Genomic DNA, 20,056 nt, shown 5'->3' on the forward strand with positions numbered 1-20,056 from the left:
TACCCTGCCAAACAGCCCAGCTTCCTCATACACACAACAACACCACAAACAATTAAAACCATTAAAAAACACATCTGATGCGTCTAATGAGCTAATTAAACAAGCCCTTCTGAAGGTGAAGTTGGGTGAGACGTAGCAATGAGACAAATACAACGTGCAGGGCCCGGGCCCACCAGAACCAGGATTCAGAACCATTGTAGTTCCTAGGGTGCACTGGAGAAAACATGGTCCTCTGTCCCAGCACTATCGCCTCCCACCCTCACCTCTGAGTTTATCCATGCTGAAGAGCTGCAGGGTCACATGGGAGCCACTACTGAACGTGTTTTCACTCTTGTGCCATTGGACATTATTAGGGTTTGTCAGAGAGGGTAGCTCTTATGGGGCGACCAAACTCTTGTTTCCCCACCAGTGATGGTTCACAGCACTGGCTTGTTTGAATTTAATCTGTTCAGCACTGGCTCCACGCAAATTGTGAAACTGTATGCCAGTTCTGACTCTATATGACAAACACTTCAAAGAGGCAAAACTCCTTAGTCCTTTTAGAAAAATGCTGTTTACAGATCAATGCAATACTATTTTTTTAAAAAACAAAATCCCCCCAAAATGCTAGACAACACACCAGGAACTATGGATATAACACCAGGGGATGAGAAAATGGACCATCACAAAAAACAAAAATATTATTGTTCTTGTGTACAAAACAACCCCACAAACAACTCATAACCCTCCCTCCTTTACGAGTTTGACTATTTTGTTTTATATGAGCCATTTTGTATGGCCTTGCCTCCTGAATTCCCCATCAACTCACAAGGTGCAATATAATATTTTTTGCAAACATTTTCAGTGTTCTCACTTAATCATTTCACATCGCCTTGAAAAAGCTACTTGTGTTTAGCTTGAATTTGAGTTGGCTAAGCAGTATTTCATTAACTTAAATTAGGTGTTGTGCAGCTGATGATACTTAAGCCAGTGTATTTAAAGGTTAAAAAGATGTCAACTAATATATATATGTTCAACGTGCATTCATAAAACAGACGTAATCAATTAAATTAATAAATGACACAAAGTATGTGAACGCGCATGCGCTGGAAGGTCTCTTTTCAACGAGTCAGATTAATTGATTCAGCTCTACATAAGAGCCGACTCTTTTGTAAAATGATTCATTCGACAAGAGAATTGTCCTTAAATTAAACCCATGTTTTTAAAAAATTTTTTGTAATAAGAGGCATGTAAATCGATCAGTCATGAGCAAAGTCAAAAGCACCATTCACTTCAGTACATTTATAGCATTATGAAAATAAGGATATATATATATATATATATATATATATTCTTTTCTCAATAATCCATGGCTGAATTGCCCTTGAGCAAGACACCTAACCTCCAACTGCTCCCCAGGTGCCAGGGATGGCTGCTCACTGCTACTGGTGTGCTGTAATCACCCCCCTATTGTGTGTGTGTGTGTGTGTGTGTTCACTGCCACGGATGGGTTAAATTGTGAAGACATATTTTATTTGTTCGTTGTACAGTGACAAACAATGACACATTTGCATGTGGTTGATGGGGATAAAACGGGTAGAGCCTGACTTTTCCTCGGTGATTCATATCTATTAGTATGAGTCGACACAGTGTTCACAGGAAAGAACGGAAGAGTCGATTCTTTTGTGATCGACACATCATTACATACCCGACCACAGTGATAATGATGGCGGATACGGAAAGCGAAGAAATAGCGGTGATTGGAAACACCGATTTGACGCCTTCAGAGTTAGAAAACAACATTAAAAACGCGGTAAAGTCCTCGCTGTAATTTATTGATTTTAGTAGTCAATTAGATTGTGGTTGTTCACATTTTAACTGAACGGGTTGGAAGTTGGCTTCGCATCGAATCTTCCATTCCACCTTAAATGCTACAGCTGTTACATTCTGAAACCAGTGGCGACCAGATTCCAGAGTACAACCTCTGCACCAGTTAAGGTGGAACGGGAAATTCAAATACGAAACTGGTGACTAAGCAGACAACTTCAGCCTCGAAGAATAGCTAAAGGACTGATATAGTCTCTAAATGTCCGGCACTTCTCATGAAAGCAAGATATTTAATGGCTGCTGTAGATAGTGTTCACAGATCCTATTCTCGACTGTTTAAGTTAGTGGTGTCTAATCCAAGGCTAGCTAACCTTAGCTAACGTTAGTAAATACTCCTGTCAGAGCCCTTGGGTTTGTTTGGTTGTTTGTTTGATCGCCAAACCTCTCCAGTTCCGCTTGATTATGTGTAACGATAATTATGTGTCGTGTCAATACAAGCTGTTTTTAGAATGACTGATTAACTGGACATGCACTTGCACATTAAATCTCAAACAATGTTGGTGGTTGAGGGAGTGGGGACCTCGTGATGTGTCATCAGATCAGTAACAGACTCAGTAACTTTATTACCAGCAACCTGTCCAGATTCTGCAGATGTATTTTAGTGACAGTAAAATATAATACATTTTGTTGGAGTGTTTCTCTTTTCATTACGAATGATCCTGTGACAAAAGGTTGGGCTTCCTAATTGTAACTGGCTTAGAGAGAGACATCAGTCGCAGAGACCATTGAATTATTAAATGCATCTCAAATGGGTCCCTGCTCCTGAACCTTTCGCTTTGTGGAATATTAACCCACCAGAACTGACTGCCTGCTGTTACTGACTACTGGACATCTGCAGTAACCAAGAGAAACATTTAAGGATCTTTTATGTTCAGAGTGGGACATACTGCTTGACTGGGTTTTTTTGTATGTATTTACCTACTTTCCACAGATGGTTGAGAAGGGCACACATCTTTTGAAGAGACTGGAGATCAGTGTAGCCGAAGCAGAGAAAAGGACAGGAAAAAATGCAGTCAGCATGCAAGAAACCTACACAGTTTACCTGATTGAAACAAGGTAAATAACTTAATTAACATTACAAAGTGCGTTCCATGCTTATTAATGTGTATCATACACAAAGTGTATATTCAAGCTTTTGTGACACAAGGCTAGATTTGGTAGAATAATCATTTCCAGCGGTAAATGTTTTAAATTTAAGGCAAATGCAACCACTGAATTAAATGTAAGTGTTTCCTTGATGGTCTCTAATATACGCCTGCTAATATGAGGTTTATTTTCATTATATTTGCTTTAGGAAAACGTGTTGCTATTGACCACTCAATCTGAATTTCTCTATTGTTGAAAAAAGTAAACGCACAAGTGCTCACAATAAACAACACCATTTTGGGGCATGATCAGAAGTTAATATCCTGCAGCTCAGTGTGTCTGCGGTATTTAGATTCAAATTAACGTAAAAGATTACCTGATTGCACACTCGTATTTAACAAAATACGACAGACTGTGTGCATATAAGGCCGTAAACAAAGGACATTCTTCAGTTGACTTACATGACTTGTTTGTAGATCTTTTTAAATATCTGATCATTCTGATACAGTTGCCAAAAAAAACAAACAATATAAATGACTGTTTCACTACAAATACCTGCTTTACTGATCTACCCTGCCCCATATTAGAGCTTATGTTCAACTTGAGAAACCACAGGCAGGTGTAAAGCTAACCCAGACCACAAACAAGTGTGAAACTTGCTATTGCCATCTCTTTACTGTTTTTCAGGCACTATAAATTGGTCAATTGCTTTTATCTTGTCTTTGCAGTGTCCAGGCCTTTGTCACTGGTCATAAAGTCTGTGACAGAGCTCTCTCTCTTTCTCCCTCTGTTTTCACCACAACTTACTTTCTTCTTTTCTCTGTATTTCCCAAGAAAACAAGACACAGTCATTGGTTAGATCAGACATACTGTGTTTACCGCCAGGCTACAGACAAGAGCTCGCCTGACTTGCCGTCAAATGTCACATGTCATGCATGCCAAATCATCACAACATTTGCTTTTTTATCACTCTGGTTATCTCTCTTGAGCCATGTTAGATGCTTCCAGTTCAGCCTTGCTACGCCATGGTTAATATCCAGTATAAATACAGGGTCAGCATCAGAAGCATTAACTGTTGTGTCAAGGACGGCAGGAAGATCCTATCAAGCTTTGAGCATTAAAAGGAGATTGATTTGCCGTTTCTTCAGTTATTAACAAAGCAGTGCATACAGACAGATCCTTTTTCATGCTCACAGCCACAGCGTTCAGGACACAGAGCTGTATTGTTAGCTTGGCCCATGAAAGGAAACACATGTTTTTAGTAAAGATATGTGCATACCGAGCTGCACATACTCACACATATATACACACACACACACAGAGCCTCTATTTATTTTCCCCAGATGACAGAAAGAGAGAAAAGTTTGGGGCAACTGGGTTTTAAGCGCAGTCACGCAGTTGAAGTGGAGAATATGCCTCCCAGCAAGTGTGGAACCTCTACCTTTCTTTTTTTCTAGTGTAGAGTCCCATTATGTGCTCTCATTTCCTCCCTGGAGTCTTCTGAAACCTGGGCTCCTGATTCGTAGGCTCCCCATCCCTCTGTCCCCCTCCTTTCTCCACTTCTGACTATCTCTGTCTTGAGTCTCTCTCTCTCTCTCTCTCTCTCTCTCTCTCTCTCTCTCTCTCTCTCTCTCTCTCTCTCTCTCTCTCTCTCTCTCTCTCTCTCTCTCTCTCTCTCTCTCTCTCTCTCTCTCTCTGAGTAGATTGTGTGCTTTTCCTTAAGTATAAGGCTTTGCAAAGCAGAGAAACAATATAGCAACATTCCATGGTCTGTTCCTTGGTTTTCTGATTCATACTAGTGAACGTTAGTGGTCCGCTACCTCTAAATTAGAAGAATTTGAGGTTTTAGGCTCTGAGGATTCACTGAGATTACACGTCACGATTAAATGTCTTGCACGTGTTGAGATAGGCTCTTAAGATCTGTTCCACACTGGACTAAGTCTGAGACGTCTGAAACGATGCGGCTTTCTATCGTGTTTATGCCAGTTCTTGTTTTATTTTGACGTTGGGCTAAACCATTCAATGAATGATCTCACATTTCATTGTCGAATGTGATGTGTTCTGTATAAAAAGATTGCATTTCCTTTGCTACATAGGCACAGTACTCTGTTTTCTACATGTATATTCTTAGTTGATCTTCAGCATTTTAAGCTTGTGGCATACATTCTAAAAACTCACCGCTGAAACTTGAGGTTAGGGCTAAATTGTAATCTTGTAAAGTCCTGTCTGTGTTATGAAAACATCTTTTTGGTGTCATGCGTATTGTTTCCTTTTAAAAGATTTGTAGGACACATGGTTTAACGGTTCATGTTTGTGATTTCGGTTCATTTACAGCATTTAGTGAACATGCTGTTAATTTGATGATTATGGTCTGTATTCTTTCTTATTCAGAGCAGTGGATGGTGCCTCTGAAGCAGCCAGTCCAGCTCCTGACTCTCTGTGGAGGCGCTACAGCGAGTTTGAGCTTCTCAGGAACTACTTGTTAGTCACCTATTCATTTGTAGTTGTTCCCCCTTTGCCTGAAAAGCGAGTAAGTGAAATTCCTTCCTTCCTTGTTTGTACAGACAGATCTGAGGCTGTAACTGACTACTTTCTCTGATGTTGCAGGCAGAATTTGTTTGGCACAAACTATCAGCAGACAACATGGATCCAGACTTTGTGGAAAGACGAAGGGTCGGGTTAGAGAACTTCCTGCTCCGGGTCGCCTCCCATCCAGTTCTGGCTAATGACAAGATCTTTTACTCCTTCCTGACTCAGGTACCAAAGGCAAGGTGTCCTGTTAATGCTTGTGTCAGACATGGATGCTCTAAGGCATATCATTTTTATAAGAAGCCTTCTTTATAGAGGTCTTCTACCCAAACATCACACACAACATTGATTTTAGAAACCGTTCAGGTTTAACAGTACTAGCCTGGTCTCATACTTAAAGATGTGAGTTTGGGCTGTTACTTACTGCCTGTACAGACCTTCGAGTGTCAGTGTTAAGATCTCTGCATTAACCCCAGTTGAATTTGTCATGGTGTTTATTCTTGTAGTTTAAGACAATGTTTTTTTGGGTCAGTGTTGGTCTTAATCAGTGTCAAAACGACATGCTCTTTCTGTCCCTCAGGAACAGAGCTGGAAGGAAGTGGTATTTGAGACAGGATTTCAAGCAAAGGTATTTTATTAGCAATGAATATTCTGTTTGTTTTGACATACTCCTGGAGACTTTTACCAGGGTCAAGTTCTCTCAGCTGTGTGGGTCATATGCAGTTTCACCATATGTTTCTTATTGTGGGGTTTAAAAAACATAAATATCCATGTGGCCTTGTTTCTCACACTTGGCTGGAAGCATAAATGTACAATGACACAGCAGCTGATGTGCTACTGCAGTACATATATATATTGTCTGTATAGTGTGTGTATGATGGTTTTATATAGATACATTATTACACATTTTTGCACAATTCTTCAAATTAATGCTTTAAATTAGTATTTACACTTTTAACAATTCTTTTTTGCCATTTTCCAGGCAGATTCAAGGTTAAAGGCTTTAAATGCTACATTCAGGGTGAAGAATCCAGACAAGTAATTTATTTATATTTTTTGTTCAAAAAGATGTGTCATTAAAAAATGTGTCGAAAGTGTAAAATCATAAAATCTCGCTTTCTCTCTCTCTCGCTTTCTCTCTCTCTCGCTTTCTCTCTCTCTCGCTCTCTCTCTCTCTCTCTCTCTCTCTCTCTCTCTCTCTCTCTCCCTCCCCCTCTCTCTCTCTGTCTCTCGCCCTCTCTCTCTCTGTCACTCTCGCTCTTGCTCTCTCTCTCTCTCTGTCTTTAATCTGTCTTAGGAGGTTTGCAGAAATGAAGCACTATGGAGACGAGCTGCAGTCTGTTATATCTCAGCTGCTGCGTGTGCGAGCTGTGAGTGTGAACAGCTGGTGTATCTCTCTCTCTCTCTTTCTCTCTGATAAAAAAAATGCTTATCAAGTAGCATTGCTTTTGTTTAATACATGCCTGCATTTTTTTGAGCTGTGGTGGTAGGTAACAAACGAAATAAAGTTAACTCCACTAATATTTCTAAGATCTCTGGTAAATTAGATATATTTGTATTCTATAAATTTACATGTTGTTCTGACTTTCAAATGTGTGTTGCAAGAGGTGCTAATACATTTATTAACTGAAGCAAACTTTTCGATCAGAGAGTTGCTGACCGCCTGTATGGAGTCTACAAAGTGCATGGGAATTATGGCAGAGTCTTCAGGTGGGCTTTATATAAATAAATGCATGCAACATAAGCTTTAAATGGGAGTGTAAACATTTAAAATGATTTGATTCATGGTGTGTTTTATCTACATGTGAAATATGTTTAAATATCACCCGGGTTAGTTCAATGTACAAACCCCTTTTCCAGAAAAGTTGGGACAATCTAAATAATCCACATGAACTCAGATCTGTTATTCGTGAATTCACCTTTTATTTAAAAAAACAAAGGGACAAAGAAGCTTTTCTTAATATAAACAAATGTTGAACTGATGTCTGCAACACACTCAAAAAAAAAAATTAAAAAAAGCTGGACAGAAGCATGTTCACCACTGGGGGCAGGCAAGTGTTCTTTATTTATATGAAGCAAAGTTGATGTTTGGCATTGTTCTGCTGAAATGGAAATCCCTGCGAAGAGTCATCGTTACGACAGCAGTGTATATATCTCTCTCTAAAATGCAAATATCAGCCTCTGCATCGAAGCTATTTTCACAAATATGTAAATCACCAATGCCATGGGCACTGATGCACTTTTTGCATTTTTTATTGGTAATAAACTGGATGGTTTATCATCTATGGCATGTAGAAGTTGACATCCATTTTTCCCCCAAAACAAGCTGAAACGTGCACTCGTATGACCCCAGGGCATGCTAGCGTTGTCTCAGTCCATCTGATTGCGTCAGCCCCGTAGAATTCATTGGTATTTCAGTGTCAAATGAATATATGTCTTCCTCTTTGCACAGCTCTTTTTTGAGAGTACTCCAGAGTCCATATGGCTCTGTTTATCACAGGAAGTTCATCACCATCTTTACTTGCAAAGGTGCATAGCATTGTGGATGATTCTTTTATGTTTTATATTCTCCTGCTTATAGTGGGAGGTTTCAAAACAGCATAATTTTAATATTATATATATATTAATATTTATTTTGCCCCTGTCCCAACGTTTCTGAAGTGTGTTGCATACACTAATGGAAACGTTTGGTTATATTTAAAAAATTCAGTCAAGGTCAGTGACAACATTGTGGAATTACATTACATTTTATCACAAAGTCTCAACTTTCTGAGTTTGTATTTAAACATTTTCAGTCTCATATTCAATTCATTAAGTTACTGTTACTGCCAGCTGCTCTGAATAATAATACAGGATGCTGTTTAGAGTGTTACAGCTTTCAGGCCAGTTGTATTTAGCCAGCATAATTATAAATCACAATAGTACTCCCTACTTACGCTGTATAATGTTACTAGCCAGCTACTATACAGCACATCACGAGGTGTCAGAACTGCTCCATCATGTGTTGAAAGTAGCACTGGGCGATATGAGCGCAAATCAACATCACGATTAATTGTACATTTTACCATGATTCCAATGAATGAATGATTATTTTGTTACTGTATTTTTGACTCACAGTTCAGTGTCGAGGCTTGTGCTGTAAATATGCTCCAGTGTTAAAGCTGGGATATTTCTCTAATGTCACTGGGAGCTTGTTCCTCTCTTGTTTTCTGAGCACTGTTTATATTTGGTGTGTGATTGTGCTTGGGTCGCTGAAACCATTTTTTCCTTCAGGGTTTACATTTGACTTCTTTTTGTTCAGTGTCGTCTTAATTAAAGTCAAAGCAAAACACGTCCAGACCACAGACGCTGTGTTTTTCTTTGGTACAAGTCGCTAGGTCAGTCTCTGCATTTAGGTTGCTTCCATGTGGCAGATAACAGCAGAACCATGTGACTACAGCTTGGTAGCATGGTTTTAAAGAGACAGTACGTGAACACACAGTGGGGACATAACAGAATTAAAATAAATGATATAATCGTTATAGACAAGATTAAGTTGATTAGAAGTACTCAATGTCGATTTTGCAATATTTTCGATTAAATGCCCAGCCCTAGTTGAAAGCACAAGCACTTTACCTCAAGAGATGCACCTTATAAACTCAAGGTGAATGTAGGTCTATTGACATACTTTTAAGGATTTTATTTTCTAATTTGACTTTCATTTAGAATTTAAGGAGCCATTATTTTAAAACCTTTAAGGGCAACAACAACTTGAACAATGTTCCAAAGCAGACCTTGTTAGAGCTTTCTGTGAAATCAGGGTTGTTTTATTGTTAATGCTTTCCCTTATTTGCTAAGTGTACAACAGAAGATTTTTGCTTGACTTCTTTTTGTTCTGAACAGTGAGTGGAGTGCCATTGAGAAAGAGATGGGAGATGGATTGCAGAGTGCAGGACATCACATGGATGCGTGAGTTTGTTTTGCGAGTACTTGCAGTTTTAATGGTGGAATAGCACCACTTTTATGAGCTATACTTGTGCAAAGTTCAAAGGATTTTGGCAGTGTTTTATACTGTTTTTTTATTGTATTTCTTTTTCACTGGGAAACAGTCCCTGTCAGCCTATCTTATTTCTCTTTGAGAGGTCATTGAAAGAGCTGAAATATGGAGGTGTTGCATGATGCCCTGTGTAAAACACATTTGCTGGGTTGAAAGCACTCAGATTTCCAATGAGGCCCCTCAAACTCACCAAGTTCTCTTAAAAGTAGCCAGGAAGGTGAGCCCTGGGGAGGTTTGTCTTTCAATTTGGCCTGCTGACAACTAACGGATTTACCACCAGTACCAATAAGATTAGCAGCATTGAGAAGATATTGTTGGACTGTCAATCAAAAATCACTCTTTGCAGCTGCAGCCATTACCCTGCTCTCAACTGCTGGTTTGTGGGGTTGTAGTTTCTGATGGCTTCTTGCTTGCTGCACTCAGCACTGGGGTCAGAGGTCATTCTGTCCCAGACCTGTACCGTGGCGCCCAGTTTGCTGCCAGTCAGGCTCCACACAGAGGGAAACCACCTGTCCATCATCAGCTTCCTTTAACCGCACTCAGGGCACTTTATGGATCAGGTTTCTCATCTTTTCACAAAATTAAAAACCCAGGAATGCAAAAGGCCTTGATTCGTGTTTTAAGGCACCACAGAGTTATTTCTTGTGGGGAAAGTGATTTTTAACTAAGTGTTTTGATTTGTGATTAAGGCCAGTTATTCTAATATGGGCTCCTCTGTATTCTGTAGCGCTTTTTGTTTGTTTTTATGAATAATGTAATAATGTAAATGAGGAAAATTACATCACTTACTCCTCACTGTTGACATTGATATATTTTCGCCTACTTTATTGCACTGCTTTAAAAGTGTATTTTAGACACATTGGGCCTCATTCATGAAACGTGAGCAAAATGAATTTGTACGTCAATCGTTTGCAAATCAATTTTGTTCGTTAATATCCAGATTCTTCAAAATGTTCGCAGGTAAGAACAAAATTTTCACCTGCTCCTGAAAACACGTAAATGTGCGTAATGTCTGAAAGTTGCTGAAAGTATCATCTGACATGACTGAACTTTAAATATAAGTTATTAAAAATAATGAAATAATAAATTATTTAATAATCAAACAAAATTTCACAAAACATTCCTCTTCCCAATGCAGCAACAGTTATTCAAAACAACTTCCAATAGCTGAAAAGCAACTGTTTGTTAAATGATCTTGTTACTCGTGCACTCAGATGGTTACTTAATTTGGATCATTGCAATATAAAAGTGTGCGCCAAAATGATACAATCTCGTGTGTTTACTCTGCACACTGACGCCGAGCGTGGTCATGTACTTATGATGTTTTATAACTTGCTTCATAAAAAACGAACACATTTAAAGTAACTCTTGCAAATCAGGAACAAATCCACAGGCATTTATCCTTCAATGAGAGATTATAGAGAATGGCCCAAAACAGACAGAAGGAACTTCCCTGAAGCTTCCCCCACTTTTAGCAGAATAGTGCCCCTAAAAATTATCCTTATTTAAAATAATGTATCTTCTAAATAAGAGTGGTGCTTGTATACAATGTTATACATAATTATAAATACAAAATAGCATATTGTTTTCTAAATGTGTTGTGAATGTGAAGCAAAAAGTATGTTTCCAGATGATTTTCTTGATCGTATGGATTTTTTAAATCAACTTTATTTCGCATAATGAAGTATGATAACCTCAAATAAAACTGCACTGCCACAAGGAGATATGTTAAAGGGTAAACCAATATATTAACACTGAGAAAATCACTACTTACTGTAATAATATTATTTGTAAAAATGTTGTTTTTATTTTTATTTGAGCACATAATCTCTTACTGCTCTGATAATAGCTTCTTAAATCTCATTTTCTCATGTGCCTAAAACTGTGCACAGTACTATGTAACTCAGCTTTTAGACGACATATTCCATCTAATGCCTCACTATAATTTCTCGTAAGTGAGCAAAAAATATACATGGAAAGAAACAAAAAAAAGAAACAAAATCAGTAGAGATTTTTAAGTCGTTTTACTGCAGTTCCTCAGTCCGAGCGCTTCTTTATAAAGCGGTCATTTGAAATTCATGGGCGGAGTTTATGGTAACGGAATGTTAATAGCAAAGAAACAAGTGTGTTCTCCCAATTTGCGAACATTTGTTATTCACTAACATACACACGCTCAGCTTAAAAAACGGGTGTTTACTCAGCTTTCATGAATCTGGCGGAAAATTTTCAGGAATATCAGTTTCCTCATCAATTTCCCTCTTGTTTTTTATAAAGGTTTCATGCATGATGCCCATTATTCTTATGTTTGTCAGTAGTGTTTGATAGAACTTTTATATCCTGGAAGGTATGCTGCGTCTGTTGATGATATTCTGGAGGAGGAAGAGCACTATGCTGATCAGCTGAAGGAGTACCTTTTTTATACTGAGGCTTTAAGGTGGGTTATGCATACACCTTCATTATATTCATTTAAACATGGGCAACAGAAAGCGGTCATAGACCTGTGTTTTCTTTGATGTTCATACTCAAACATAGGCCATCAGATCTGATGAAAAATAATTATTCTCTAGCATAGGAGCACTTCAAAACATTTAGGAGGCGTGTTTAACACTATTACATCGTACATAGTTTCATCATAGCTCCACCCACAAGTTGACGGAGAATCTGATACTTTCAGTTCATTTCAGTTTCAGTGTTAGCAGTACACTCCTGCATGTTATGCCAAGATAGCAGGCTGGTCAGTGGTTCTTCGCATGTCAGTCAGATAACGTTTTCTGGAATGGTAGCAATGCAATGCAAGACTATATCACTTAAAACATCAACGCTTTTTTAAAAAAAGCACTGGTAATATAAAAAGTTTGTATAATGCCACTGCAAAAATGTATTAAACACCAGATTTTAGATTAGTGCTGAAAGTAAACATTAAAATGGATACATCTCTAAAATATATAAATGTCAGATTAAGCTGAGTGAGATATCTTCCATCTTCCCCCCAACGGAAAGGTCATTCTGTTGGTATCCTTCCATCAAATGTAGGTCAAGATTAGTTTTTTTGCCTTGATATAAACGGATGACTGTTGTTGAGGTTTTAGTTTCTGTTGATTTGTTTGTTTTTGCAGGGCAGTGTGCAGGAAACATGAGCTTTGTCAGTTTGAACTTGAGATGGCAGCCCAGGACCTGACCTCAAAGAAACAGCAGCGGGAGGAACTGGCAACTGGGGCGAGTCCACATTAAAACAAAAAACTGCAATGGCTCCAGCACTGTCATCACATTGCTTTGAACAGCAGCTTAGGGCTTTCCCATGAAGGCCCACCTATTTGTGAGGGAGACAGAAAAAACCCCACAGCGTGGTGTCTTTACAGTGCCTTGAAACTTTGATTTATTTGTGTGCATTTTAAAAAATGAGGAGCCAAAAAAAAATGCTTGAGGTTTGGTGCTGCATTATCTTTTAGGACAACTTTTTGTTGTCATGATTTTCCATGAATAAAACCATATCATCAGAGATTTCACTAATGATTTTGATCTGAATAAATGACCGGTAACGCACTTCCTCAAAAGTATAACATCTACACTGATTAGCTCATTTGTTTTTCATGCACTAAGCTGATGTTAAAAGAGGTTGATGCAAGGCCAGAGAATATGTGCATACTCAGACTTTATGCTGCTGCTTTATTACACATCATATGAAATGCAATGCCTGTTATCAGGGAATGTCTGACTGTACGATGTTTTCAACTATTTGCAGACAGTACGGACTTTTTCTTTGAAAGGAATGACAAGTAAGCTGTTTGGCCAGGAGACTCCTGAGCAGAGGGAGGCCAAACTGAAAATTCTGGAGACTCAGATTGAGGAGGGAGAGGATATGCTGAAGGAGAAAAATACAGAGGCTGAGTGAGTATTCTTCTGTTTTCCTATTTCTTTTTTATTAATCTTAGTTGAATTATTCATTTCCATCATTTCCATTATTCATTCATTATCTGTAAGCGCTTATCCAGTTCAGGGTCGCGGTGGGTCCAGAGCACACTTCACTCCTCACAGACAGTCACCCAGAGGAAACCCACACAGACACAGAGAGAACACACCACACTCCTCACAGACAGTCACCCGGAGGAAACCCACCCAGACACAGGGAGAACACACCACACTCCTCACAGACAGTCACCCGGAGGAAACCCACGCAGACACAGGGAGAACACACCACACTCCTCACAGGCAGTCACCCTGAGGAAACCCACGCAGACACAGGGAGAACACACCACACTCCTCACAGGCAGTCACCCGGAGGAAACCCACGCAGACACAGGGAGAACACACCACACTCCTCACAGGCAGTCACCCGGAGGAAACCCACGCAGACACAGGGAGAACACACCACACTCCTCACAGACAGTCACCCGGAGGAAACCCACGCAGACACAGAGAGAACACACCACACTCCTCACAGACAGTCACCCGGAGGAAACCCACGCAGACACAGGGAGAACACACCACACTCCTCACAGACAGTCACCCGGAGGAAACCCACGCAGACACAGGGAGAACACACCACACTCCTCACAGACAGTCACCCGGAGGAAACCCACGCAGACACAGGGTGAACACACCACACTCCTTACAGACAGTCACCCGGAGGAAACCCACGCAGACACAGGGAGAACACACCACACTCCTCACAGACAGTCACCCGGAGGAAACCCACGCAGACACAGGGAGAACACACCACACTACTCACAGACAGTCACCCGGAGCGGGAATCGAACCCACAACCTCCAGGTCCCTGGAGCTGTGTGACTGGGACACATAGTTGATATATTGTATTCCATTATTATGATTTCACATGTAGAGACAAGTATCATTTGTTTCTGTAATTAACTGAACTACATTAACTAAATGGTCTATTTTTATTGTATATTAATATTCTGTATTTCTGATTATTAAATGCACACGCTGGGTGCCATTCATGAAACTCGAGCAGAACGAATCATTCGTAAATCAGTTTTTGTAAAAATTTGCTCCTGCTCCTGAAAATGCATAAAATGTGCATAATGTCTGAAAGATGTTGAAAGTATCATCGGACATTTCTGAACTATAAATAAGTTAATAAATATGAATTAAAATGCACAGACTTAAAAAACAAAAAAATAGTTATTAACCAAACAAAATTTCACAAAACATTCCTCTTCTTAATTCAGCCTGTTATTCAGAGCAAATTCCAGTAGCTAAAGGACAGTGGGTTTGCTGAATTACTTTGTTACATGTGGTCAGACAGTTATTAAATGTGGATTATTTAATTATAAAAGGTTTTATTAGTGCTGGACGATATGAGTGCAAATCAACATCACTGTACATTTTATCATGATTACGATTATTCGTTCATTCATTCATTATCTGTAACCCTTATCCAGTTCAGGGTTGCGGTGGGTCCAGAGACTACCTGGAATCATTGGGTGCAAGGCGGGAATACACCCTGGAGGGGGCGCCAGTCCTTCACAGGGCAACACAGACACGCACACACACACACACTCACACACTCACACCTACGGACACATTTGAGTCGCCAATCCACCTGCAATTTGTGTTTTTGACTGTGGGAGGAAACCGGAGCACCCGGAGGAAACCCACGCGGACACGGGGAGAACACACCACACTCCTCACAGACTGCGACTGTGACTGCGACACCTACCTGCTGCGCCACTGTGCCGCCCACGATTAATGAATGGTTATTTTGTTACTGTATTTTTGACTCTCAGTTCAGTGTCGAGGCTTGTGCTGTAAATATGCTCCAGTGTTAAAGCTGGGATATTTCTCTAATGTCACTGGGAGCTTGTTCCTCTCTTGTTTTCTGAGCACTGTTTATATTTGGTGTGTGATTGTGCTTTGGTCTCTGTTTTTTCTCAGGGTTTACATTTGACTTCTTTTTGTTCAGTGTCGTCTTAATTATAGTCAAAACACAACACGTCCAGACCACAGACGCTGTGTTTTTCTTTGGTACAAGCTGCTCGAGTCGCTCGGTCGGCCACTGAATTTAGGTTACTTCCATGTGGCAGAATCACGTGACTACAGCTTAGTAGCGTGGTTTTAAAGGGACAGTACATGAACACACAGTGGGGACACAACTGAATAAAAATAATCTGTATAATCGATACAGACTTAATGTTGGTTAGAAGTTCTGAATGTCGATTTCGATTCATTTTCAATGAATTGCCCAGCCCTAGTTTTTAGGGTCTGTAACGTGTGTAAATGGCTGATATTGCACTGCTGCTGGATTTACCAGACAACTCCTCACAGAGAACTTTAACATCTTTGGAGACGATACAGTTTTATGGTTTATTAGCTGAGAGTGATGACTCATTGGTTAGTTAACTATTGAGATACATTTTAGAGCTTTGAGAAGAATAAGAATAATGCTTTATGGTCCTGCCAGAGACAATACCAAAGAACAACACAACAACAAATAATTCAATAAAAAAACAGACATTAGTGCAGTTTGTTAATATGTTTGATAGCATTAGGAGCAAAAGCTCTTGTATAGACCTTTTTATTCTTCAAAGGCACTCTGTAGCATTGGCCTGAAGAGATTAGCTCAAACTCAGCATGAGGAGGATGCATCGGATCAGTAATTATTGCTGTGGCTCTCCTAAGTAATACTCTGTTATGAAGAACATCTAATTACTTTTGTTGCCGGCCAATCATTTTCCCTGCCATCTTTATCAATCTAGCTAGTTTATTTTTACTTTGATGTCAAATGCCCATACCAGACAGAGATATTAAACACCAGTACACTCTCCATCAGGCTGACACCCACCTTATCTATGATTTTATTGTCAACCCCAAACTACTTCAATCTCCGACTGACTTTCTTGTATACACTGTATTCTGTTATGTAGTCTGTAAAATTCAGCTGGTGATCCAAATGTATTCCCATCCATCCATTATCTGTAACCCTTATCCAGTTCAGGGTCACGGTGGGTCCAGAGCCTACCTGGAATCATTGGGCGCAAGGCGGGAACACGCCTTGAAGGAGCTCTTGCAAATCAGGAAAAAAATCCTCAGGCATTAATTCCTTTATAAGAGACTTTAGAGACATTCAAATGGCCCAAAACTCATAGAAGGAGCTTGTTCCAAGAATAAATGTCTTTTGCTTCTGAGCAATCCACCCCCCCCCATTATTATATATAATATAGGTATTAATAAATAATAACCTCAACTAATAGTGGACTCCAATGAAGTGTTAAACCAACACACTCACAGAATTATTTTCACACTCACTGGAAAGGGACTGTTATTATTATTATTATTTTTTTTTTTTTTGGTGGGGGGGGGGGTGCAAATAATCTCTTACTGCTCAGATAAATAGCTTCTTAAATCTCATTTTCTCAAGTGCCGATAATGTTTACACAGTACTGTGTAACTCAGCTTTTAGACGGCATCCATCAAACCCCTCGGTATAAGTTCATCTAACAAACACAAAAGGTGATGCTTTTGATGCACTTCAATAAAATGTCGATTTCGGCAGCATTCATGAATCTGGCAGAAAGTTTTCAGGAATTTCCATTTCCTCGTAAATTATATGCAGTTTGCTCGTGTTTCATGAATGCGGCCCACTGACTGCAGATGTACATCTTCATGATTTTTGTATCAACATGAGACCTGAAATTACAGTTTTTTTTATGTACAGAGAATTTGTGAAGAGTGCTTGGGTGGACATTGAAAGATTCAGAGAACAGAAAGACAGAGACCTGAAAGAAGCTCTCATCAGTTATGCTATCATGCAAATTAGCATGTGTAAAAAGGTGAGGTATTTAAACATGTGTGCAAAATCTTGGTGTGTTGGCAGACCATTGCTTAAAATAAATACATAAAAATGTACTGACGTTTATATTTTACCAATGTTCAAAATGATATTTAATGACACTGCAGAGATTATTCTGAAAGCCTTGTTTAAATTGTTTAAATTTTTCAGTGTTTATATCTTCGCACTGGCAGAGGTTTATAAAAAAATATCAGATGTCTGCCCATGATACTTCATACAAATGTGTTTCAATTTTTATAATATTTTATTTTCAAGTATTTTATCATTTTTAATAGCAGTAAAATATTAGTTATCAACAAAGTACCAAAACCTTTATTTTGAAACTAACAAAATGTTCAGAAAAGGCTAGTACGACTTGGCTAGCTTGCATTAGCCAAACATGCGGTTTTTGGATAATAATGTAATTTTAAAGTCTAATTTATTGTTGCTATTAATTGTAACAATTTAACCTTATATTGTAACTGATTTACCTTTAGTTATGAGTTTTAGTTGATGCAAAATCTGTGTTTTTTCTGTCTGCAGGGAATTCAGGTGTGGAATAATGCCAAAGAGTGTTTCAGCAAGATGTGAGCCGTGCCTACACGTGGAGTCCTCTGCACCGTATCTGTATAAATTCTCTGAGAAAGAATGCTGGTCTAGGGTCAGTTTTTACCTTTCATTTCCTGATGAAAACTGGTATGGACCAAACTGATCCAAGATGAGCAGTCTTGCAGAGATGCTCTATACATGAGTCCTAAGCACAATCCTAGAGACATTGGAAGCATTGATACGACAGAAGCACACCTTTATCTCGGCCTTGGGAACGGAAACGTTCATCTGATTTCTGCATTATTTTCTGCCACAATTATTAAAAGCAGTAATATAAAAATATGCTTTAAAATATTAATCCACATGCGGAGATAAACCCGGACCATGGTTTTCCTACTAAATGCTAATTCCTTAACTGAAGCTTGGTTTGTGCTTGGTGTTGCAGAGAGAATAGTTGGAATAATTTTATGTCATTAACAACACAGATGTTTAGGCCACTCCTTGAAAATGGACTGAAGGCCTTCATATATTTTTGCAGATATTACATCAGAGTTTTTTGGTTTTAATGATGTATTACGTATGCCTTTTCATGCATAAATCAACTCTAATATCATTTATCTTTTGTATATTTTGTACTTCCTAATGACAGGTGTATTTGTCAGTGTACAAAAAAATATTCTCTCTGTTCATTTCTGGTAGTATTTAGTCAGCGCCTCCAATATATAGCTCTTAAACAACAGTACAAATCATTCCATTCCTCTTGACCATTGATTCCGTAACATGTCAATTTACCCTTTTAACTTTAACTGAGGACATCAGATGTCAAATGTCCTCTGTATGTGAAGATTTCAGGTTTATTCTTGTCTGTTACAGCTGAGCTCATATAATACAACCTCACTGCTGATGTCCATCATAACATACTGGAACGCTCCTCATTAGCGCTGTCTGCACGCCTCGCAGTTAAACACAAACAGTTTATTACCACCAACCCACTCACTTTATGGTTCAATTAAGTGGAAAAATATAACTCTGCCATTTGTGTCTAATCCAAAAGCCTTGCACTGCATATTTTCTTTGTAGCTGCAGCATTCCTTATGAATGCAAGATTTGTCTTTTGTGATGATGTGTGGGTGGGACAGTGTTTAGATATAAATCTGGCTGGAGGAACAGGAAAGTCACACAGGAAAAGCAGGATATAATCATCTCCTCCTTTAACAGTTGTATGTGTAAATGAGCCTCACTAGGCCTGACATCTCGGTCCGTTTTGGTGGAATAATACGACTTTTCACTAAACATATAGGAGCCAGTTGTAATATAATTGCTGTTGGCAATAAATTGTGTAAACACTAATAAATACAGAGTTTTCTAATATTTTACCTTTGAATTTCAATAGCATCGTAGTCAGTTGTGATCCATCATTTCTCACAAATGTGCAAAATAAAAGCTCTTCTCTCTTTCATTGTATTTTGATTGTTAATTAATAAACGATGTTAATTAAAGCTTGATATGAGATTAGGATCTTAAAATCTGGAGAATTTCCCAAAAGCACTGCAGTCCTGTGAGCTGTTCTGGTGAAGCTGCTTATGTTGGGTACTCATAATAATGTAAGGTCTTTAAAATGAAACACAATTATTGTACATCTGAATAGATTTACATTTATATAAAAGAAGCAGGCGGCACAGTGGCACAGCAGGTAGTGTCGCAATCACACAGCTCCAGGGACCTGGAGGTTGTGGGTTTGAGTCCCGCTCCGGGTGACTGTCTGTGAGGAGTGTGGTGTGTTCTCCCTGTGTCTGTGTGGGTTTCCTCCGGGTGACTGTCTGTGAGGAGTGTGGTGTGTTCTCCCTGTGTCTGCGTGGGTTTCCTCCCACAGTCCAAAAACACACGTTGGTAGGTTGATTGGCGACTCAAAAGTGACCATAGGTGTGAATGTGTGAGTGTGTGTTGCCCTGTGAAGGACTGGCGCCCCCTCCAGGGTGTACCTCCTTGCACCCAAAGATTCCAGGTAGGCTCTGGACCCACCGCGACCCTGAACTGGATAAGGGTTACAGACAATGAATGAATGAATGAACGTTGTAAATTATCATATGCCACTCGATTACAGCTTCACATAGAGCCCACTCCATCCCTGTCATATGTCGTACATTTAATCCTACACCTATTCACTGAGGTTGCTGTGGCTGTGTATAATCCGATTAAAA

At 39.2% G+C, this 20,056-nt stretch overlaps 1 protein-coding gene across 1 annotated transcript; it reads left to right on the forward strand.

Moving 5' to 3' along the window:
- Positions 1-1,657: 1,657 nt before the first annotated feature.
- snx4 (sorting nexin 4) lies at positions 1,658-19,305 on the forward strand. The gene is made up of 14 exons (XM_066641220.1): positions 1,658-1,792; positions 2,798-2,922; positions 5,344-5,482; positions 5,560-5,709; positions 6,062-6,109; positions 6,464-6,519; positions 6,779-6,851; positions 7,130-7,191; positions 9,364-9,429; positions 11,862-11,951; positions 12,634-12,733; positions 13,260-13,405; positions 17,193-17,307; positions 17,850-19,305. Exons 1-14 carry the CDS (start codon positions 1,703-1,705, stop codon positions 17,895-17,897), a joined length of 1,308 nt encoding a protein of 435 aa, XP_066497317.1. The 5' UTR covers positions 1,658-1,702; the 3' UTR covers positions 17,898-19,305.
- The last annotated feature ends 751 nt before the right edge of the window (positions 19,306-20,056 follow it).

Source organism: Hoplias malabaricus, chromosome 12, assembly GCF_029633855.1.
Source record: "Hoplias malabaricus isolate fHopMal1 chromosome 12, fHopMal1.hap1, whole genome shotgun sequence".
Classification (NCBI taxonomy): Eukaryota; Metazoa; Chordata; class Actinopteri; order Characiformes; family Erythrinidae; genus Hoplias; species Hoplias malabaricus.